This window comes from Pezoporus wallicus, unplaced genomic scaffold, assembly GCF_028554395.1.
Source record: "Pezoporus wallicus isolate ANWC-B61680 ecotype Strahan unplaced genomic scaffold, APGP_CSIRO_Pwel_v1 contig_5552, whole genome shotgun sequence".
NCBI classification, from domain to species: domain Eukaryota; kingdom Metazoa; phylum Chordata; class Aves; order Psittaciformes; family Psittacidae; genus Pezoporus; species Pezoporus wallicus.
Genome location: NW_026640754.1, coordinates 5,002,257 through 5,026,548, shown reverse-complemented (window position 1 = coordinate 5,026,548; position 24,292 = coordinate 5,002,257). Strand labels below are relative to the sequence as shown.

Genomic DNA, 24,292 nt, shown 5'->3' with positions numbered 1-24,292 from the left:
TTTTCAGGTTCCTGAAATATAAATACATCATTCTGCAAAACGTACAGGTCTCCTCAAGATGTTTCAAGACTCCACAAGACTATACTTTTCCTGATGTCTACCAATTGTTATCATGAAGATCAGAAGGACATCTGAAAAAGAGATGGGGATCAACTCTCAATCATTTAGTAATTCTGCTTTGTATCAATCTCCCAGTAGGAAAAAGTGTGTCACTAAGAAGTGTATTTCTATTCCTGGTTCCTACTATATTCATTGTGGCCAACATTTGATTCAAATTCTACAACAGCCTTAGGAAAGGCAGGATACTCTGTGAAAATTGGGAATTCGTTGGCAGGCAAGTGGGTTTTAAAAAACTAAAATTCTTTGATGCCTTATTTAAAATTCTCTGAAATGACTCCTCAGGATAAAATGTCACTCAGCTTCTCCAAGTTAATAATTTATGACACATCATTTTGCTCTTCTTTAAAGCTAAATCAGGTAGTTCTTATTACGGGCAGGAACAGCTTAAACTGCTGCTTCTTACAGTTGGAGGGTAAGAATTAATTGGATGCCTCACCATATCAACTACTACAACGAGAAAAGCTTGACTATGGAGCACACTCTTGTACACCAGGCAGAAACCTGCCTTCCCTGCACACAGCCTGTCACTATGTTATCGGTGCAAACCTCAGTTCATGATGAAAACTGCTCTCCATTAATAAATGGTGGCATATATAGCTCACAACAACGTTTGGGAGAGAAATACACAGGTCATCTGCAAACAATTTAACGTGTGCATACATTTTATTGCAATACAAGTTACTCACATTCCACTCATGTCAGACACAGTGCCTTTGAAAAGGTGTGTTTCAAGAGATTTAATACCATTAGTGCTGACAGATTATTCTGTACACCAAAGTATTAAAAAAACAACCAACCAACCAAAAACAACACAGTGCAAAGGGTAAGGCTTCAGCATCAAATGTAAAACTTCGGCATTTTTCCGCTTGCTCAAATATCTTTCATCAGTATTACATCCTGAAATAGTGGGAAGGTTCGGGGTTGTTACTGAAAATACAGCGCAGAGCATCACAGCCTATACAGGGAACAAGTGTAATCTATGACAGCCCCACACACCCTCAGAGAAACTCAGCATCTCCGGGGTCAAAGACCGTTTTGGGAAGAGCGAATAAACACGGGGCAGTGACCGAAGAAGGGCGACAATGGACACTAACACCTCCCGGGAGCAGGAGGCGGGGCTCTTGACGGACCCCCATGGATCTCTCCCCTGCGACACCAGCGGTCCTCAGGGGCCAGGTCGCGACACCGCTGCCAGCTCCGCAGCGGCAAAAGCTGACTGCAAGCTGAAGGTAAATCGGGGCTACTCACACCTGGCGGCCACTTCCGCACTCTTCACCTCATACAGGTACCGCAGGCAGCGCTCGCAGCGGGGAATGCACGCCGGCCCCAGCCGCCCCTGAGGGGGCGCGGACATGGCGGGCGCTGTCCCAAGGGTGAAGGCGTCTGCCCCCGTGCGCGGCGGCTCAGCGCCCTCGGCCCACACACGGGGCAGCTGGCGCGAGGAGGGCCGGGGCGTGAGTAACCCACATCCCCCCTGCGGCGGCCACCACCTCCCGGCGCGGGTGCGGAAGCAACGCGGGCCTGCGCCGCCAGCCTTTAAGGGCAGGGCCTCGCGCATGCGCGCAGCCCGGAGGCCAGGGGCGGGGGCTCCGAGTGGGGTTTTGCATCGGCGGCGGCACCGCGGCGGGAAGGGGAGCGGGAGCCCGTGCGGCAGTGGTGGCGTGACCGGCTCCGGCCAGGCCCGGCCTAGCGAGGCGCTTGCCCCTCGCCCCTCACCGCCTTCTCCCCCGTGGCGCCTCGGCGCTGTTCGGTCCCCTGCGGGCTACAGAGGCGGCGGCAGGAGGGAGCGGAGCGGGGCCGCTGCGGGGACCCCGCGCCCGGTGCGGGCGGCGCGGCGGCGGCGGCGGTACTTCGCCGCTTTGGCGGTAGGCCCGGTTGTAAGTGGGTATCGGTCCCACACCCCCCGCCGGTTGACGCGGTGGTGGTGCTGCTGGAGGCGGGGTGCGGGAATGGGTTTTAGCTCCCTGAGGTCCGGAGGAGCGGTGAATTGCGGCTCTCCGGCCTGGCCCGCCGGGCGCTGACCCGGGGCAATGAGGGCGAGCACCCGGCGGGGCTGAGGAGCTGGAAGTTACCCTGAACTTCAGCCAGCGGCATGGCTGCTTCCGGCGTGCCGGATCACTGTCGGTTAAATCCGTTTCATCTCCCGTTCTTGGGCGGCGCAGCTGCGGGGCCTTCTGTTTCCCGGCCAACCGTGATTTGGGATCCGTTGCCGAGGAGCATTGCTGCTTCAGCTGTGCAGCGGGGCCATCGGGGTGGACCCAGGGCACGAGTCGGGGGAATTCGGTCCTGTGGAGCAGAAGCCAGAGCCACATCTCCTGTGCTGCCTGGGAGGCTGTCCTCGGCTTGGGAAGAGGGGACCGTTAAGGCCTTTCAGACATTGAATGGGTCACCTCAGACGACAGCTATTGTAAACGGATTCTTTCATTTATCGTTCTAAGTACCCAGGAAGATACATAAGAACAGGCTTTTGTAAGTTTGTGTTTTTAAAGTCTGAAGGGCACAGACCTGTCTGCAGTTTTGAATTTTTAGTGAGGGTTGGACTGCCTAGCAGGTTCCCTAACTGAGCTTTGGTGGCTAGCCAGCACTTGAACGAATTAATTCTGATACTCAGCCTATAGTGCCATTATGTATTCTGATATGATACTGAGCCAAAGCAGAAGCTTGTTCCTAGTTCTGTCAAAGCTTACAACTGTTTCAAAAAATAGCACCCCCCCCCCCCCCCAACCCCTAAACACTGGATAAAAATATCTCAGGCCCAAACCTAAAATAAGTAAAAGCAGTGTGGTAGAATTTGTGCCAGTTTAAAAGGTGGTGATAGTTCACGCATGAGGGATGGAATGATTTCTGTATTTGGAAAACAAATCCTTTTAGCTTTTATTAGCTCCACCAAACTTGATCAGATTGTCTGTAATGAACACTTGGCCTTGGTTTGGGTTGGGGTTTTCTTGTATTTGTGTTTGGGGGTCTGGTGTTTTGTTGTTTGTTTTTTTTTTAACTGGGGCTTCAGAGCTGTTTAGCTGGGCTTATGGATGCCTTCTCTGATGTTGAGGACAAGCAAGGAGTTTGGTGAACTCGCATTTCTGTCAGTCCAAAAGTTCTTTCCTCTTTTAACGGATGTTGATCCATTTTAAAGTGTGTGCAGCATTATCTTCACAGAATAATCAATGCAGGGTGACTGTTATTCTGTGTCACAATGTGAAAAAGCTGTTACTGCTTGTGAGCTCTTCTGGGCAGAGCATTCCCAATATGGAAAATCTCTGTAACTACACCTACACGTTTTGGCTTTTGATTTTTCTTTTTCTCCCTCAAAAAAAAAAAGGCTGGGTGGGAGATAATTTGGCTGCTGAATACTGTACGCTCTGGTTATGCCTTTCTAGCTCAACAGCATGCACAATACCTTACCCTGCACTATTCAGGAGCAGATAGTAAGGTTCTCCTGCACTCACACCATCAGGCCAACAGGCAAATGATGCAGCTGAAGGTGCAGGGAGACAAAGCTAGTGGTTTTAGTGGTAGCTGGAATGTTAATATTGAGAAAAAATGGGCTGAGTTACTGGACAGGCAGAGGAGTTATTTTTGTCTTACCCTCATGAAAATCTGTAACAGAACAAAATGCTGTTGGCTCCTATTGTCATACATTTTAAGCATTTATAGTAGAAAGTGGCTGTTCACACTTAAGCTACTGTTTCAAGGTGTCAGCAGGGAAAAAAAATCGCTGTGAACAATGTGGGGATAGTATCTGTGGCTTCCATTTAGCACAAGCCTGAATCATTTCACAACTGTACAACATAGACAAATTCTTCAAAAATGAAAGCCAGTTTGTGAAATGTGGGTCTTTAGGAAAAGAGAGATTGTACTGCATATCTCCTTGCTTTAGAAGTAGATCGTTTAGTATCGTTTAAAGATTCCTTTGCCTGCTCAAATAAAAGCCTTAGGTAGTTTCTGAAGGAGCCAGTACTGTATCTAACACTGTGCATCAGGTTTCACCGTCAGTTCTACTGATCTGTTTCCTTCCACATTAGCAATTTCCCAAGAACTGAATTTTACTAAAGATTCACAGCAGCTCATCCAGTTATTTTGCGTGACTTACAAGAATAGCTTAGAAGTCAAGCTGTGAGCCATTCACTTCTAGTTGCTTGACAATATCCTGTGATGCACTAAACAGTAGGTCACCTAGTCTGAAAAGTTCAGCCTTGATTTAAAATGCAGCTTGCTATAATTTGGCTTGGTAATAAGGAAAGTGTTTTGAGTGGTTTAAGTTGATTTAAACCCTGATTGTAAATTTGCTATTATGTAACTTCAGTTGTCATACTTGTTTTATAACTATGCTTAATTGAAAGTGTAATGCTAAACCCTTGGATGAATAAGAAGAGGAAAGCAGGGGACCTGGATATCCTAATTCTGGAGTGTTATATATTATGATATCAAATGATTACATGAATTCTAGGTTTCAGCCTGTGATGTAGTAAGCTATTGCTTTGCTTTGTGAGCCAGGGTTTTGGAACTACTATGGTAAGGGCTCTCAACAGAAATTCCTGCTTTTTCAGATGGAGGCAAGATCTGGACTATCCACACTCTGGCAGCTATAGTCCCCTTTCTTGGGTTATCCTTTCTTTTTCCTGTGGCTAAAATAAGCTTGCTTTCTTCTCAGAACTTGAGAATTTCTTTTTGCAGCAGATTGTGATTCTAAGCACTGATTGGATGACCATGCACAGCAACAAAATACCTGATCTAGCCCACTAGAGTATACTATAATTAAAACTTTATTTCTAACTGATGAGAAGCAGTACAAATTTGTGTTTTCTTGAGCATGTTCCACCTTGTGTAATTATTTCTATTATTTTTATTTTGCAGAAGCACTAAAAGAAATAGATGATGTCTATGAAAAATACAAGTCAGAAAATGATCCTGTTCAGAAGAAACGCTTGCAGCAGCATCTCCAGCGTGCATTAATCAACAGCCAAGAACTTGGAGATGAAAAAATTCAGATAGTTACTCAGATGCTAGAACTGGTAGAGAATAGAGCTCGGCAAATGGAAACACACTCTCAGTGTTTCCAAGATCTGTCTGAGAATGAAAAGCCTGTAGAAAAGGCAAAGATGGAGTCCTGCCAGCCAGAGAGATCTTCACGTAGACCTCGTCGCCAGCGAACCAGCGAAAGCCGTGATCTGTGCCATATAGCAAATGGCATAGATGACTGTGATGATCAGCCCCCTAAAGAAAAAAGATCTAAATCTTCCAAGAAGAAAAAACGCTCCAAAGCCAAACAAGAGAGAGAGGTTTCACCCGTAGAATTTGCAATTGATCCCAATGAACCAACTTATTGCTTATGCAACCAAGTGTCTTATGGTGAAATGATAGGATGTGATAATGAACAGTGTCCTATCGAGTGGTTCCACTTCTCGTGTGTTGGACTCACCTACAAGCCAAAGGGCAAATGGTATTGCCCCAAGTGCAGAGGAGACAATGAGAAAACAATGGACAAATGTACTGACAAATCAAAAAAGGATAGAAGATCGAGGTAGTGAAAGCAATTCATATTTTAAAGAGTTGCTCCTTTTATAGTAAAATGTTTAATTTCCAGAGAACGCTGTTTTAGGAAATGCATAAGACTATGCAATAATTTTTAATCTATAATATTAATGGAGTATTAAAAGCTGTTATACTTTCTGTGATCTTAACTTTCTGCACTGAATAACCAAATAATTGAAACAGGGTGGCTTCAGACTTTCACAGAAGACATTGCAAGCATATGGCACTTGGTTTCAATTTAACCCCATTAGTCTAAAAGAACCTTGTGATTCTTGAAATAATGGGGGTGGGAAAAATACTGAAGAACTTTTCATGTTACGGAAAGGCATTGAAAGGCTTCACTTAACTGCTAGAACCTTAACAACTGAATTTGTTCTTTACCCCATGTCTTAAGTTATTAGTTTTTTTGTGTTAACATCACACATTTGGAATTAGGTTTTTGGAATTCAGCTGTAATTGTAAAAGTCTTCCAAGCTACAAGCAGACCTCTTCAGTGACTTTCATATAACCAGTATGTTATTTCAAGGAAGAAAGTATCACTAACTTAAGCTTTTTTTTAATTATTTTTTTCTTTCTTTGCCCTTTTTTTTTTTGTCATTATTAAACTCTTGTCTTTGTGACTTTACACTTGGGAGTCAATTTTTGGATATGATAGAATTATGGTGTATATGTAGTTTTGGAAATTCTTGGTAGGTTTTGTTTTGAGTCCTGTCTAGCATCCTGATATCATAGTTATTAAGATGGTCTCTCTAATGCCAAAACTATTTCCCTGATTGTTTGTTTTGTCACTGCCTATATAAGCCTTGAAAGGAAGGGGATATTGACATCTCGGGGAGCAGAAATCACAAAGATTATGAAATCTTCATCATAATCTCTGAGAGCTGAGACATGACTTGTGTTCCCTGGGATGTAAATTTTGCTTTTCCTGAAGTGGTATTCACGTATGTGTGTGGCTTTAGGTGCAGCACCACAGTTCTTAGACTTGCACAAGTACCTAAAAGCCTGAAGTCAAAAGCTATCAAAAGTTTTGATAGATAATAAAAACCATAGGCATGACCGGCACAGAGCCAGCAGAACAAATCCCAGCAGGCTTCTTACAGCCTATGTAAGAGTCTTGTCCTGAAGTGTGCTAGTAGTGTCCGAATGCTACTTGGGTGGTAGTTAAAAGTGAACTTCCTCACCCCCACATCTTAGAGGAAGGGGAAAAAAGATGAAAATAGCTGTTCCTGCTTCTTTGCAATGGAAGATGATAATAGAGAAGTGAAGGGTGTACCAAAGCCTGCACCTAGGGTTCCTGCTAAGCAGTGTTCTCAAGGCTTCTTGTGGGTTTGGCAAGGCAGAGAGAATAGCTCTGCAGGGCTGGGTGCAAGGGTTAGCTAGAGGGGGCTGCAAGTGCTGAGAAGTCCTCATAGATCTCTGCTCTTTGCTGCTAAAACCAACCTTGATGGCACAACAAAGAAGCAACATCATCTCTAGCCAAGCCTGGTTGAAAAGTGGTTGAGTTGAGAGCAGCCAAGAAAGCAGATGAGCAAAAGCAAGCCATGATGGGTGAAGGTCACCAAAACTCCCTCCTGCAACTCCGCTAGAGGGCTGCGATAGCCGGGGCTGGAGGACTGGATGAGCTGTGTTTGGCATAAAGCAAGCCTCTGTGCTGTTGGGCCAGATGGTATGAATCAATGTGCAGGACTCTAAATATTACAAGCTATGTAAAATACAGAGCCTGTTTCCACAGTTATGATCTGATTCCTTAACAGGATTTAGCATTTGCAAGTAACACTAGTTAACATATGGCAGGGGAGCGTTAAGTCAGTGTTTTGAATTTTTGCTCTGAAATTATAGGTTTATGAAGTGTGCTTGTTCCACTGGGGAGACCTATACCATGGTAAACTAATGTACGAGATGCAACCACCAGCAGGGTAGGAAAGAAGGTAAAGCTTATCTCAAGGCCTTATCTTGCTTTCCAGGCCTAGAGGCTAATCTGAGGTAGCAAAGATAGGCTTCTGGAAGGGTCTGGATCACGGCTACTGATGCAGAATCATCAGGCCAACTGCTGGAGACAAGTGTTGTAAATTGTCCTCTCCACATTTTACTCCTTTTTCTTTTAGTTATGGCTTAATGATTCTGAAATTTCCTTCTTGGGAAGACTGGGTGGAAGCCTTGGGCTGGGGGTTTTATCAACACCTAATGCCTACCCAAAATGGTGATTCTCCCTAGCGTTAAAATACAAGCATTACTTAAGTAAATGCTGAAGTTGCGGAACGAAATATGAGTGGAATAGTAACTAGTAACATTATACTAATTTATCTTGAAACGTTTTGCTTGAACTTCTACTGGCTAAATCATGAGTACTTTCTTCCAAGGCAGAGGAGAAAGCTGGGAGACTTATATAATTGTTCATCTGGAATAATTGCTAAAGTAGGAAGTGTACATTGTGCTGTTACAGAAAAAAAATTTTAGATTCTGAAAGTGGTCCAGATAAATCTTTCTAATGCAGGGATGCTTCTTTTATGCTAATGTCTTTTCTAGTAGAGAATACGAATTCCCAGTGAAGATATTGCTGGGGAAACAGCACTTGCCTAATGCATGACATTGCTCAAAAGCAGAAATAGTTCATAAGCAGATAGCAATGTGCCTCAAGTATGCATGGGTGTATCTAAAATAATCTCTTTAAAGTACTCTGGCTATTTTGTTGTTAAAAATTTACATGAGAAAAGACATGATGTTATCTGGCATTTACCATTTCACCACCTTTTTTAACTAAGCCCAGATTTTGCGGTTTTTCATCTGTTCTCATAAAAGGTCAATGGTAATTGCTGAAGAAGCACTTAAGATGCTAGTATGAAATTTGAAAGGTAAGTAGAGAACACTTATGTTGCTTCTTAATGTTCAGTTCCTTTTCTGAAAGGGTGAACCTCACTAGTGAAGTGAAAATGAAAAGTAAACACTTAAGCCAGTTTATCTTTGAGATATGTATTAACTGTCATGAGGTCTAGCTTCTTGCAAAAAGAAAAATCTGGGCAACATACACTTCTGAAGTTGACAATAGTATATGTAGCTACAGAGTAAACTGCTTTTTGTACAAATTAATGCTGCATCCTAATTTGGTGTAGGTTACATCTTGTTTTCTTGAAGCTCACAAAAACATGGTACACTTCTAAGTTCTTGATTTTTGCCTTTCAGTTTTGAAGTAATGCAAGTTCATCAGCAGCAAAAGGCCATCTTGCTGTCTCCAGCAGTAGCTGTATTTATTTTTTTTTTTTTTTGACTCTGGAATTCTGGCAGGCCTGGATTAATACAGGTTTCCTCCAGTTGCCGTGTATGACTTTATTGTGTAAGCTGCCTGAACCCAAATACAGTTAATTACCAGCCATGATAGGTACAAATTCTTTAAGTGTAGTCTTCTGTGTGCTGTTACACGTTCATACCTGTTGACGGCTAAAAAGCACGATGATGATACCTCCATATTTAAACTACCTTAAACTGAATTTCACTAATCTACACATCCAGAAGTGATAATGTGGTACTGTCAAGTCTTGGAACAGATACAGAATGGTGGTGAAATGCCCCATTCTTCCCAAAATTTAAGGATTTTCCATTTTTTTTATGTCCTTGTGGAGCTGAAATGGGCCTTTGTAAGCAAGATGGCTTTTCCCAACTTTGAAGACTTCGTTTAGAAGTCTCTAACTTCAGCTTGACAGAAACTACTATAATTAATGAGCACTTGGGCATTTCTGTGGCTTGTACTATTTCTGACTGCAACATCTGATTCTTAAAAGTCTTAATTTAATCTGGGTTTTTTATTGTTTAGACTCTTCTAGGCTGAACTGTACCCTGCTTGGTCTCCCCTAAAACCCAAGCAGTCTACTGGGACAAAACTGCAGTGATTGATACACCAACTATTTAAGGGCTTGGAGTTCTTTCTCCCTCTTATCTGCATGCATATTTCTTTTATTAGGAGGTCTCCAGTAACTCTGCAAATCTTTGACATTGGCACCTCAGACTGAAAAAATACCTCAGGTTTCATGCAGAAGCCCAACTTGCTTTAAATGCTGCAATCTGATCTAGACCTTTTTTTTTACCCCCATACGTATCTGAATCTAACACAGCAATGGTAAAAGCCCCTCAAGTCATCAAGATACTTTATCACATCAGGAAATAGTCTCAATTTCCTCTATTATTTCAAAGCTAATACTATCTTGGTAGCTGTTTCTTGCTGAAACCTGCTTTAAAGTCAAATGACAGATGTGTTAGTGCTGAAAGTCAGCCTATCTACTCAGTGAGCCTCAGTAAAGAAATGTATCATGGGCAATGAGAAAGTAACTTCTTATGCTACAGCTTAGAGGTAGTGTATCTTGCTCTGTCAGGACTAGCAACCCTGGCTAGTTTCTGCAGAGGGGACTTGAGGCAAGCCAAGTATGGTTTGGCCTGTGGAATGCCACAGCCCAAATTAACGAGTATGTTGGGAAGGTCTGCACTAGACCAGTCAGATGAAGTTAGGTAAAGATGGCACTTGCTATTCTGTAAGAGTTTCCTATAAGAGCCTAATTCAAGAACTGTTAAAAACATTGAATAGAGATGTCTATCTCTTGCAATTCAGAGTAAAACATCTGCTCTTGAAGATATTCACTACTTAACCTATTCACCTCACCTATCAAAAGTTCTTTTGGGCTACTTTAAGCGGTTTCCTTGTACATCCTGGCTCTGAATCTCATTCACAATGCATAGCTTTTCCTTGGGCACAGCAACAATTACATTTCTGAATGTTGTCTTTAAGGATCCAAGATGCTCCTTGTGTCTTTCATTGGGCAGTTTTCTTCAGGTTCTTCCTGGCTGACACTGCTAGCAGACACTTTTTCAAAAGAGTAATTTTTTTGGTGGAATGGGCATTTGGGTTTGCATCTGACCCTCTCAAGATGACAAGCAGGGCTGTCACTCAAACACGCAAAAACTGCTTTTCTATCTAGTGCTAGTTAGGTAAGACAATTTGCTATCAGTGTAAAACCAGATGTTACTGTGCGACTGTTCAGGTCCCACAAACTTACATATCCTAGAAGGAAGATGTTTATATTTTACTATGATCATGGCTCTTCTAATCACGGAATGGTTAAAGTTGGAAGGGACCTGAAAGGTCATCTAGTTCCAACCCCCTCCTGACGTGGGCAGGGACACGTTCCAGGTTGCTCAAAGCCCCATCCAACCTGGCCTGGAACGTACTGTGAAAGAGTTGAGAAAGTTTGAAATCCCCTCTTGTGCCATTTTTCTGATTACCCTGTAGTTTTTGGAATAGCTCAAGAATTACGTATTCACAATACAACTGGCCAGTAAACAGTTCTATTTAGTGAAAATTCTGGCAATTTTTTTAATTGAACGAAGCTGATATTTTTGTCTTGGAATGTAAGACTCTTCTTAAGATCAAGCTCATTGCATTTGAATCATTTCTAATTTTTGGTTGGGGTAGGGTAAGAGTTCTGAAAGCTTGTTTTGACAAATTCTGCATTTTTTTCCCCATGTATTTCTGTATTCTTTTGGTTTACGTGGTAGGGCAAGTTCAGTTTTAAGCAAGTCAGCAATGTTTCAATTGCAAGCATTAAACTGGACTGCATCGCTGTTCTGCTGCAACTGTGTTCTAGCAGAACGTTACAGACTGTAGCACAGCCTAGTTCATACTTCCCAGAGATCCACTTCATGCATTGCATGCTGCTTTTTTCCTTGCATGTACATCAAGGAAGTTGTAAGTAGTATACACACAGATTCAAACTGTAATTACTTCTGTTCCAAAGGCCTGTTTTTCAGTGTAGGGATTAATGCTTCATGGGCATACATCAAATAAAATCCTCCCCAAAGTTTTGCTTCTGTGTACTTGCAGAATACCTCCACTGAAGATGGCAAAACTGGTGAATGAATTTCACTACAGTGATCAGATGTGCACATTGAGACTAGCACAAAGTTGCAGTTTATAGCTGAAGGAGTTCAGTGGAAGCAACTTGGATACTTCTGTGGTTGAATATAGTGTGATTTAAGAAGCCTAAAGGGAAACTTTAATCTCCTGCTGAGAAACAGAATAAAATAAAAAGAATGCTAGACCCTTTGAGAATAACTTTCAGTAGAGAAATTAAGATAAAATCCTGTCCCAATTTAAATAAAATTCTTTTGAGCAGAGTTCTACCCAGCACACAGATTTCCAGCTTCCTTTGACTAAAGCCTAAAAAAAGATTAAAGCTCCATGGCAACTACTATCTTAACTCCTGACAGCCTTAGTATAAATTACATCTCAGAAAAAACCTAATACTGAAAGTTTTATTTAGGTCACCAGTCAGGTTAGGAAATGGTAGGCTTATAGATACCACCCTAAGTTTCATTTTGCCCCTATATGGTCTCAGTGAGGCAGAGATTTTTGTGGGAGTGGAGGAACAGTATTGGTTTATTTTTTAAATTGATTTTATGGAAAGGGGAAGGAAATGGACAGTGGTTGTACAATTGATTCAGTTGCCCACAGATGCCCCAGCATTCGTACTTATGCTATAGAAGCTATGTGCCCCTTTCAGGCTTGTGCGGAGACACTGCTTTTTTGCTGTTTGAGGTTAACAACAAACACATTATTATTTTGAGTGGTGGAAATTAATATAAATAGATACTAAGAGTCTAGAGTAAAGGGAGCCTGTGATAAACAACAAGACCCTCCAGGTGTCTGTTTGCTTGCATGAGGATTATCTGACAGTTGTATTGTGAATTGAACACAGTGAGTTTGCTGTGTTAACCAGCAGAGCTGGGATGCGGGATGCAAGGTGTTCTCGCTATTAAATGGCCTTTGGGAGAATTTTTAAGAATTTTAAAAAATGGGAAATGATTTAGATTTCTGAGTCATCGGAATGTCTGCATTGGTGAAGAGCTCTTCATGTTAATTTCATAAAACTTGGAAATCATGAATAATAGTTGAAATCACACCAAACCAGACCATTTAGCATTTTCTAAATAAAAATACATACTTTGGCTATGATTTTCAATGCAGCAATGTGTAATCTAATGATTGTATACACTGGAGCTGCAAATTCATCTATGTGATGAAGTTTTATTTAGAAGTGGAAGGTAAGAATAACTTTGAGTCTTTCCCCTCTTGCACTATTAAAATAATTGTAGTAAACTGCAAAGGTACTCCTGGATGATTTTTTGTAAAGAACACTGCAATAAAATTTGTGATTATCATACCATGACTATTCTAAACTGGACTTCAGAAGACAGACCTCCCCATTACCAAAGCACTGCCAGATCAGGTAAGTAAGTTAACAGAGCATGTGTTGAAGCCATGAGGCTTGTCTTCCTGTAAACATACTGTGCACTTTTGAAACCTGCTTGAGGATACAATACATTGATTCCCTGAAAAGTGACATTGTAAGTATTTAACTTTTTCGTAGAGAAATCCCAAATGTTTTACCACATGCTTGCGGCTGTTGCCACGGAGATGGAATTGATTTGGGGGAGGTGGGTCAGACATAAGTCTCGTATTTAATAAAATTCCTTCTGATAACACCTCTCTCGCTTGTATTTAATGACTTGTCATCTGTACTTGCTGGCATAAGGTACAACAGCAGAGAAGAAAGCACCCACAGATTTCAACGACTTGACTTTATGGAGTGCACCAGAGTAACTGAACTGCAGCTTCAGTAACTGCTGACTGTAAAAGGCTGTTCAGACTTACAAGAATGAAATGAAATGAGAAGTTCAAAACTTTTCTTATTAATTCAAATCATGCAAATTCCTCACAGGAGGAACATCCTGACTGTAAGCAGAAACAGTCCTGCACCTATTCGGTCTCTGAATAAAGGATTAAAATAATAATATGAAAACCATAATCCTGGCATTTTGTTTATTCAAAAGCTCAGTAAGGAAAAAGTTGTTACTAAATTAAGATCACATTAGTATGCTTGCCAAAACAAAAGATAATGTAACAGATAAGGCTCCTTCTTGAGCCTTATGGCCAAAGTAAATCTGCATATAAATTTATGTAAAATGTGCCCAGAATATATAGTCCCACTAAATTAAGCACAGCTCATACATGGAATTATCTGATAAATGCAAAAATTCCGTTCAACTTCCGTTCAACTCTTTATAGCTGAAGCTAAGTTCTTTAGGTTGACTGCTTTCAAACACCTTTTATTTTCCAGCTGACATAAACTCATTATTTCTAACAACTTGTGCCTTTCCTCTCTGCCCCTTTCTCCAAAGGGAGTGCAGACGTGTTCTTCAGCAGATGCTTCATGCCCTATTCAATGGCCTGAATGTAGCAAAATATGGAATCTGCACAAAGCAGGTTCTGTCTCTGTTCAAAAGCTGGCTCCGATTAATAAATAAATAAAAAAGGCCATGACCACAAAATGATGTTAAAACTGTTTATTCTTGCCTAGCATAGCAAAAATTAGGAGAGATACGGGGTACAAGCTCCTGAACTAAAGCCAGTCATGCAAGTACAGACTAATGAGATGGCACTAAGCTCATTCTTGTGTGATAATGCTTGTGTTTCTACTGAAGGCTGACTGCATCAACTAAAAGCACTTAACTAAGTTGAAGTCACCTAACCTAAGGCTCTGCACCATATAAACCTTCTGCTGGGTCAGGGATCTAACTCCATGCGAAGAAGCTGAAGCAGTAACTGTGGTATTAGTATTTCTGCCATGCTTTTGGAACCATGTAGGAAAATGTAATATTTAATAGAGTGTTAATGAGTTTCAGCTGAAGATGGTGCTGATATAAACAACTCCATTAAAATAGACTGTATAATAGCTTTGGTGTGATTTTATTTCAGTGTATCATTCTAAGCAGATCTCTGTTTAAACCTTAAATAAAACCCATTAGAGATCACTATGTGTGCTGTAAGACTTGGAAAGATCATGAAACAGCACAACTATAGAGGCTGACTGGACATACAGTAGCTCTAAATGCATGGTTTCTGTTAGATGTCTCATTACTACTGTGCAAGCCTTAAAAACACTTAAGTTTCTTCTACGTCTTATTTTGATAAGAATGTAGACCCTGGCATCCTGTCACCTGCTGGAATCTCACTGCATACTTGGGGATGGCTGGCTGCCTTTATTACTATATTTTCCCTAGATCCTTTGATTTTATTTGATGCTTGGGCTTCTGAATTGTACTTTCTTCAGTCCAAAGTCTCCCTATGTTGTTTGTGTCACTGTGATTAGATTTTTACCCTGAAGTGGAATGATTAACATCACCAATTCAGCTGTGAAAAAGGGGGGAGCACTGAGTCATATGTAAAGCCCGAGTCCCATGTAAAAAGAGCACTATTAATGAAGATGGCACACAACAAAGTCTAATTTCAAACAAATCATGCAAATCTTAGTAATGACTGCCCAACATTGCTGCTTATTTCTGGTTTAGAAGATAAGAGAACAAGAGTAGAAACCGATGTGTTTGTCATTATAAACCACTGGTTACCTGTCATTTGTCTCATTTCTTAAGGTAGCAAAAAACCTGGCAAGATGACCAACCATAGTTTTATTGTACTTAGTGAAAGGATGTAAGTCATTTTGTTTGAAAAAGATAAAAGTCATTTTAACAAACATTATAAGTCCTTGACTTAGCAGAAGTACAAAATCTATTAACTTTTTCTTTGCATTTCATGAAGTTACCTTATCAGCATTCGCCAGCTTCCTCATTTTTCCTTTCTGAGCAAGTGATTTGGTAGAGGAACTTGATGACTGGAGCCTACCATTCACATAATAACAAAAGAGGAATATATTCAGGAGTTTGCCTACTTTCCATCATGACTCCAAACCTAGTTCTACTGGCATCATCCATAATTGTTAAGTAGTACATGTTTAGCTCATTTTCCAGTAATTTTTAAACCTAACATTTAGAGAAATAGTAATTTTAAGTATCTGTCAGTTAAACACCTCTACTGTTAATTCGATATTAGTCCTAAGGAATAGCACTTTAGTGATTATTTAACATAATACAATAATCAATGACAATAAAAACCCCTTAGGATTTCAAGGAGTAGGATCAACATGTCACTAATTTTGCACCATTGCAAAAAAAAAAACCCAAATCTTGAGAGATGAATAAATAGAAATGCTGTTTTAAAACACATTAGGTAATTATATGCTATGCAGTTTTGGAAACCACACTTGAGGGTAGAGGGAGTTCAAATAAGCAACAAGAGAGAGAGGAGGTGTAGAAGACTGACTTCTAATAAAAAATAGAACAAAGCCTAGAATCAAGAGGAATGAAGTCAGTAGTCCTCAGTAATGGAAAAGTTTGCTTCTGAGAGGAAAGAGACAATCTGTCTAAGTGAAAAGGACAATAATTAATGTCCTTCAGTTGGAGCACTGATAAATAAGACGCTAGGGAGAAAACAAAACAAAAAGGCACTGTTCTACCATAGTAATAGTGAAGCACTGGAATATGTTACTTTGGAAAGCAAAGATCTCCAGTGACAAAGATGCTACAAGACAGGCTAGACAATCATGTCAGCATCAGTTTAGTTATAACTGATCCTGCCCTTGGGCAGGGGAAATAGGTTGACTCAGCAGTTCTTGAGTTGTGGGAAGGCACTGACGTACCACTGGAAGCCTAAACAAAGCTCCAGGAGAATTTAATCTGTCATTTTTCCTTCATTCTACCTTTTTCCCTGGAAGTTCTCTCCAAAAATCATTTGAAGAGTTCACTCTCAGCCAGCAGGACAGGAGGGGGACCAGAGGCATCAGATCCACCCTACCTAAGGGCACATTCTGAGCACTGCCAGGGGCCAGCTGGGTGGACAGTTGTTGCTTTTTCTTGCATTCCCCTGGAGAAAGTGAGCTGAACTGTGCTGAAGGTTATGCTGCCACAGTGGCACAAAGTCAATGGGGAAGGCTGACTTTTCTTCCCAGCGAAATCCAGACACAGAACTGAGGAACATTTAAAGGCACAGGATGTGAGGAATGGTGCAGTTTCCCAGAGACATTGAGATTAGGAAGCTTCTAAGGATACCTGACAATTCAGGCAGTGACTGCAGAACACCAGGGACAAGACTCTAGGTGTTGCACGGAAGTACCACCCATTTGCTGGAGTGAAAATAGTGATGTTTGTATATATGAAGAGCTTATCCTATTACAGTAGAAAGATAGGCCCAATAATAGTAAACGTTAGTGCTGTTGAAATAAATGACCTCCTAAATGGATTTTCAGCTCTGCTTTCTACTTGCTGCATTTGTAATTAATTAATATCAAAATATTCTCCACACTCATAGAAAACCTGATAGACATTCAGGTATTTTAAGCAGCAAACGTGGACACTGTGATCTGTTCTCTGCCTATTCAAGAAACATGAAACACTGGAATAATATTTCATGGTATTTTCTTTGGTAAGTTAATTTTTGGTGGAAGGAACTGGCAAAATGAGTACATGAATTTTTACCAAGTAGAGAACATGTTCAGTAAGCAATCCTTACTGTGCTGATCATTTCCGAGTAGTTTCATGAAAATATTCACCATCCAAACTCTTGGTTATTTTTATAAATACCACATCTCGCAGTCACTTTTCAACGTGAAAAGTGCATTTTAAACTCATAACAAATAATACCTACCATTCTGTTTTCCAAGTTTCAAAGTATGATAGAGTCAATTCTTCAGTGTTGCTGGGAAGCACCAGATAGTGGCCAGTGAAGGTCAGGACAGCAGTGCATAGAAGGAGCATGGATGTGCTGGTTTCTAGAAGATGGAGCTGGCACAGGGCTTCAAATTGAACTGAGATGGTGTGGCTCATATGAACACACTGTAACTGAGGGAGCAGGAGAGCATCTGGCAAGTCAGGGACAAGCTCAAGAACTTTTCTGCAGATTCATATCAGCACTTTCCTTTTTTATCTCATTTATATCTCATTTCTCAATCTTAGCGTATTTATTTTAAGTAATTAAGTGGCATTGGTGCTGGTCAATGAACATTAAAACCAAATGGACCTCTAGCCATAAGTCCTTTCATATGGACATGTAAATTATTGTATATGTACACGTATGCACTTGTGATAACTTCTCCAGCTGATCTGTCTGTTGACCCAGTGGAGTGATGACTGAGAAAATCAAGGCAAATCATGTCAAATGAACACAGGGCTGAGACTATCTACAGTAAGTCAGATGGGAAACTGTTCATAGTAAAGCCAAACACAGCCCACCAGTGATACTTTATATATGCAGATGACAGTAAACAGCAAAGATTATTAATAAACTCTGCAAAGTTGTGAAAAAAACCAATCTGGTTACAGCTCAATGAAAATGTAAAATTCTTATTACAATTTCAAATTTGATCTTTAGGGAGAAAAACTAGTATTTCCAATTTGAAAATTATTCATTAGTGTAAATTAAGCAATCAAAAGGTGGATTTAATTATGATTATGACCCCAGAACACTTAACCTGTTCAAGAGCTTCCTGATATGAGATCATAATGGAAACTATGGAGTGAAAACAAGACAGATATCATAAGAAAAAGGAACACGAAGTAGGACAAAATAGCCTCTCAGAATTCTAACAGTTGTAACATGATATATCCATCAGCAAGTAGAACAGCATTTTGAGATTATACTATAATTAATACTATATTATGATATTTTGAGACCAGGCTGGATGGGGCTTTGAGCAACCTGTTCTGCTGGAAGGTGTCCCTGCCCATAGCAGGGTGGTTGGAATTAGAGGATCTTTAACATCCCTTCCAACTCAAACCATCCTATGATTCTGTGATATATATGATATATTAGGATGTTGTTTCTCACCTTTTCATCTCCACTAAGCAGGTACCGATCAATGGCATTATGTTTTTCACTAATAAGTTCCCTTTTTGTCTATTTCTTGTTTTACCTTCTTCTCCAGTCTCCTTTCCCATCTTAATTTCCTTGCACCTTTCCCATGGGGTCCAAAGTTCTGAAAAAGTACTAAACATTGACATTTGTCACCTGGTACAACTTTTTGATCACTTTCATTGAAGCGAAAATCCTCATCAGGAAGGAGGAACAATTTACCTGTCACCTAATGGAACTGCAGTTCTAAGGTTTCTGGAAAATCTGCTTCCTTCTCATCTTTTGTATATTGCAAGCAGGTGGTGACAGACTGCACCTTAAATAACTACTGTGAACAGCTATAGCAGATTCAAAATAAATTCCTTGCATTTACTCAGAAGTCTGCCATTCCAGACTTTAAGAGGTGAATGGAAACTAGTGAGGAAAACTGCCAGATGCTTATCTTCCATTCACCCAGGACTGCCTTGCCAGTGAACAAAACTTACAGGTTACAGATGGAAAGACAGATGCTTCAAGACAAAGATACTCTGGCTGGAAGGAAGGTTACAATGACCACATTTATTTATTCCAATAACTCATTTTTCAGTGCACATCCATGGCTTGGACACTTATGTTTCATCTCCAGCTCTGCAGTGCTACCAAACTTAGTCACCTTTGCTCCATTGCTCATTCTCCTTTTGGGAGGTGTCTCCTGGTACAGGTCCCTGGTGGCCTTTCATAGAAGACAGGCTGGCAGAATAGGTTGCTCAGGAGTTTTAATTTGTATCCTGGCTCAGCCAGCCCTTTACAAACCCAGTCTCTAAATTCCCAATGACAAAAAAGTCCCTGGCAAAGCATCAGGATTTTCTGATATCACATGAACCGTGTTCTGGGAGCAGCACCAAAAGATCTTATCCAAACATTTCTCACAGACCTCACAAACACCAGGGAAAACCAACTCCAACAGGCACAGGGAAGAAGGGGTTGCATCTTTCTGCTCCAGTGAGGTCTTTATTGCTGTTACAGGGTTTTATCCCCCCAAAATGTCTTCCTTTGTCTTCCTCCATTTCTGGGAAGGGGAGGCTGAGCTCACAGTTCAGGTCACACAGTGGCTTTGAAACTAGGAAGTACAGCTGACCTTCACCAGAATTAAAAGTTCCCACTCAGATATACAATATGCTGTAAAGAATTGCTTACTTACAGATTTTAACTTTATTTGGAGACACTTCCATGAGTATCTGATGGATTTACGAGAATGCCCCCTATGCTAATGACTGTTGTGACTCAAGAAACTAAAAAAAAAAAAAGGAAAATTTTTAAAATTAATATTTTGAAATTGGGACTGAACAATCATTCTATTTAAAAGTATTTCACAGTTGGTTGCACAGAGCATGAACATATGATATGTTCTATATGGAAAACTTTGTGGAAGACGCAGTCAGTGCCAGAGACAAACTTTTACCTATTGCCAGGAAGGCCAAGCAGTACTTCTCCCTCAAGAATCCTGTACTCTTTCCTTTGGTGAGGGCTGATGTAATGATCTGTTTCTTCACATACTCCCTTTCAAAAGGTTGTAAGTTAACAGAGCCTAGTAAAAATACAAAAAAAAAAACCCACTTGCCTGCTTTGTGGAATTGATTATCGAACCAAACATCTTGTTTAATTAGGTTTCACATAAATGTGAAAGAAATCCACAGGCAGGTACACCCTCACAAACTTACTTTCAGAATAAGTTTGCAGTTAGTACCTGAACAACGAGCATCAGAAAATCCAGACAAGAGTCCAATCCCTTCTCTGTGCGAAGAGTCTTGCACAGCCACAATGACTCAGACTCCACTTGTGTTTTTTCCTTTGTAGTAATAGTCAAAACCTGGTCATCGATCTTTGCGGCCAAGTTCCACATAAGAAGGTAGTTCTTTCCACCACAAAAGGCTAAACAAAGATGTTCAGGACAAATGCCTACATATTTAAAGTTAAATTGATAAAGAAAGCATTTCCAGCACAGAAATAGAATATTCTCCCATTAACACATGTGTCTGTGGCTGTTCTTCCAGAACTATCTTGTGAGGCTGCTTGAATGGTCTACCTGAATTATGCTGCCCACCTTTTCGGACCACAAAGGCCAGGTACATAAACATCTGCACTGGTGATGATTTCACTTCCAGATGAAATACGTGGTGCTGGTCACCAGATATAAAGACTGATGTGTTCTGGCTTTCAGAGAATGTAGAAATTAGCAAAATTTACTCTATGCAACTGTCTTACCACTAGAACTGTATTCAGAAGCAATGTTTCCAGGGATCTTTTCCTGAGCTAAGCTGCACAGGATTTAAGGATTTGAGCATTTTTTAGGGTAAGCCATCGTTTGACTTTAATGCCATCAAATATACTTCTGAAGCCTGTATTATTTACAGGATGTAAAATGTATATTCAATTATAGATCTTTGATAACAGTATTCAGTTTACTGATGAAGCACTGAGAGAGCAACAGAAGCTTGAATTCAACACTGAAAATAATCGTATCTTTGGTTTCCAGAATATAGAGATTTTTACGATTAGAGAGTACATTTCGGCAATAAGGAGCAACCATCACCTTTGGAACTTTAGTTAAATTCTCTTAGAGTTCCACAAAATTCACATGAAATTTGGTTCAGATCTTGTGTTCTCATGAGAATGAACACATTTTCTCCCCACTTAAGCCCATCTCTTTTGTCATACGATTGATTTCAGAGCACTCAGGTCACTTGGTATTCATTTTCTTAGCCACACGGCACACCGTTTTTCATTGCAATCTTGTTACAGATGTTCACATGGAACAAGAGGAAATTAAATAATGTAGCATGGCAAAGCAGAAGAGATTACTGAACTAGAATATGTAATTACAGTATTGATAGCTTGAGATTTCCATTTGCATGATCCTTTCAGAAATGAATCAATCCAAAGAAACAATTCTCTCTTGTTTAACAAAATGGCAATAGAAATGAAACCACTCACCTCCAAGATGAACTGAAGGTAACTTGGCCACATGCCTGTGGTCTTCACATTCCCGAGTATTACCTCAGTAGTTTTAATGTTTGAGTGCTGTGAGGTGATAGCCCAGATGGTTAATGAAGCAAATGCAAATACAGTCATTGCAGCAATCCTGAAGAGTGCAAGAGTAGGCAAAAGTGCTAACACTGAAAAGCTCTACTTGCATAATAGCCTGCTGCCCTCTAAGGAAGAGCAGACCTGTTCATAGCAAGAGGAAGTCTTTCTACTACACCACTACAGGCACTTTTAAAATGGCAATTGTTTTTTATATCTGTAGCACTGTCTGAAAAGAAAATGTGCTATCTCGAGAGCATTTTAGTGTCAAACTCACCTCAGTGTAAAGCAAGGTCAACACTGCTGATCCTTCTGTAAGTAATGGAGTGATACAGAATTCGCTCTTGGAGCAGCTGCCAGGTAGGAATGTAGAAGGTTTATAGGAGGCATGAGGGAACTGAAGCCTCCTGCCTTCAGATGGAACACAGCTGGGTGAAAAGGCTAGGGGTAAAAGCCTGGATTTTTTGGAGGAATTAGGCACCTGAAGTTGCTGGAAGGCTGTCAACATGATTTTCAGAAACTCCAGAAGAATTTCTGAAAGATGCTCTTGAAGATCTCATGGGCCACCCAAACGTTTTAAAAAGTGGGGCACAACTTCCTTTTCTGGTGAAGCAAAAACACAGATTCTAAACCTTCATTACCTACAGATCACAAGGAAGTAGTCATTCATTACAGCTTCTCCCTGAATAGCCGCTACAGAGTTGACACATCATCTTAACAACCACAACAGTGCTAGCCTTTGCTAGCAGTGAACACCATGGCTTCTTTTCTATTCCTGTACAAAAGAAGAGTCAATTGAAGCAGAGAAAACATATCTGTAACCTTATTCTGTCACACTACTAAATAAAACCTGAAGACTAAGTGCATGTTCAGGGCAGACTGAATTATTTCCAGGTATGTATGCATAACCCAGTCTATACTGACAAAATCAACTGGATGCGCAAGGCACAGAGCAAACCACAGACGCACTGATGCAGCCTGATTTGGACTTTTTATACCAACAACAGTATGACTGGGGGGCAGATTAGAAGGGCAATCCTGCTGCTCTGGCAGTGACAGTTCAGGAATAAAACCCAATGAGATTGCCAAATACGCTAGTTAACTGAAAATTTTAATGCTATAAAATACTGTCATGTGCAGTATTTGCCATTCTTAATGTGGTTTGATTTTGTTTCTTTTGAAATATTTTGTCCCCGTCTCTGCATGAACTGAATCTAGATGTAACACATTATAATTTCCTGCGCTCCCCATGTCATTACTGTCTGCAAATCTAGCTTTTAAACCCTTCAGACATACCAGTGATAAAATACAGGACTGAATTAAGGATGTCAACACACACTTTGGATTATTCTCTTTATAATCTCTTTCATGTATGGTCTATTGCTTCCTTCCTCTTTCATCAATTTTCTTTCTAACACTTTGTCTTAACTCCTTGCAGCTGGATTTGCCTTTGCAAACTATTTCTGTCTTTGATACAGAACATTGTCAGTGCCATTTGAAAATCAAATTAATGTGAGTGAAGACACTGGACTTCTAAATGTCATAATTCAAAGCTTGTCAAAGACATTGCATAAGTAATTATGACAATCCTTTCCTACCATTATGTGCTGTAGAAGTGGACTAGCCACTCTTAGAAAAAGAGTGTATTTTTTTTATGTCACCACAATATTTACACAGAGCAAAAACGAATAACAAACTCCCTGCTGATACTGGGAGCAGGGCACCAACTGAGAGCGCACTCCTGCACTGCGCTAGCACAGATCCTGTTCTCAGAAATGACAGTTTGACAATCTCAGACAACACTGTGTAAAGCTGCATGCTGGACTGGCATACCCAACCAGGACAGAATGCCCTTCAACTTATGTTTGGAAGAAGTACCTGAGCAGCTGTTAGTAGAAGATACAGCAAGTTGTTGAAGGGATGAGGGAATTCATACCTACAAAATGTATCCTTAGGATTTGTATTATATAATGACTATAGATCAACTATAGAGCAATGAGGGAAGGTTGATATTCAGTTGAGTTATGAAGAGGATTTTTTTAAATCCTAAATTTTCACTGGTAGTACTTCCTATTACTCTATAAGCACACAGAGTACAATTTTTCATTGAATTTCTTGATGTAAGTGTGAAGCAACAGAAATTAATGTAAAGTAGGAAGGCTGGAACTAGATGATCTTAAGGTCCTTTCCAACCCTTAACCATTCTGTGATTCCAAGCAGAGCATTGTACTCTTAAACAGCAAATTTCTATCTGCTGAAGAAATGTGTATTTCATGCAGCAAAAGGCGAGTCCATCAGATCAGAAGCCTGAAATCATAAAGTATAGGTTCAAACACAGAGATGAGTGTATTTCCTGAGACTGAAGCTGGCATATATTCCTTTCCCTTTCCTAACTTCAGAATAAAGTATCAGGCAATAAAATTCTGAAGGGAAGTCAAATGTGAAAAGAGAGAATATGAAAGTATCACCCACACACAAAGCAAGAGAGAAAAATAAACCCAAAAGAGAGAAGGAACTGAAACAAAAATTGAAGAGGCAACAGGAATGAAGTGCAGAGACAGAAGAAAAAAGCTGCCAGAAATAATTAGAAATGTAAAATGTTACCCAAGAAAACTGAACAAGGGTCACTTTATAGCTAATTAACTGCATCTGAAATAAATCATAACTTAATGTATCCCCCTTTCCAAAAGAAGTTGTAAGATTTCCTCCTCTTATATTTTTTTTAATTAAGAAAATCCTGAAGTGCAGATCCAATGTGTCACACAGCGCTGCAATTTATCCAGCAGCCACTGC

General features: G+C 40.5%; 1 protein-coding gene and 1 long non-coding RNA gene across 3 annotated transcripts; one reads left to right on the top strand and one right to left on the bottom strand.

Annotated features, from left to right (window-relative positions):
* The first annotated feature begins 1,676 nt into the window (after positions 1 to 1,676).
* On the top strand, positions 1,677 to 5,790 carry ING2 (inhibitor of growth family member 2). Its single transcript, XM_057420395.1, has 2 exons — positions 1,677 to 2,001; positions 4,975 to 5,790. Exons 1-2 carry the CDS (start codon positions 1,677 to 1,679, stop codon positions 5,643 to 5,645), a joined length of 996 nt encoding a protein of 331 aa, XP_057276378.1. The 3' UTR covers positions 5,646 to 5,790.
* An 11,487-nt stretch (positions 5,791 to 17,277) lies between these two features.
* LOC130605098 (uncharacterized) lies at positions 17,278 to 23,455 on the bottom strand. 2 transcript variants are annotated; one of them, XR_008973613.1, is made up of 4 exons: positions 20,163 to 23,455; positions 19,878 to 20,003; positions 18,413 to 19,707; positions 17,278 to 17,427 (listed from the first exon to the last, which is right to left on the bottom strand). It is a non-coding gene; the product is annotated as an uncharacterized LOC130605098 (long non-coding RNA). The 2 variants fall into 2 exon arrangements; XR_008973612.1 differs by lacking the exon at positions 17,278 to 17,427 and adding an exon at positions 17,529 to 18,094.
* Between the last annotated feature and the right edge of the window lie 837 nt (positions 23,456 to 24,292).

Coding starts and splice junctions, on each gene's coding strand:
- ING2 (XM_057420395.1), top strand. CDS start 1,677: ATGCGCGCAGCCCGGAGGCCAGGGGCGGGGGCTCCGAGTGGGGTTTTG. Junction 2,002..4,974: donor GGCGGTAGGCCCGGTTGTAA/GTGGGTATCGGT, acceptor TTTATTTTGCAG/AAGCACTAAAAGAAATAGAT.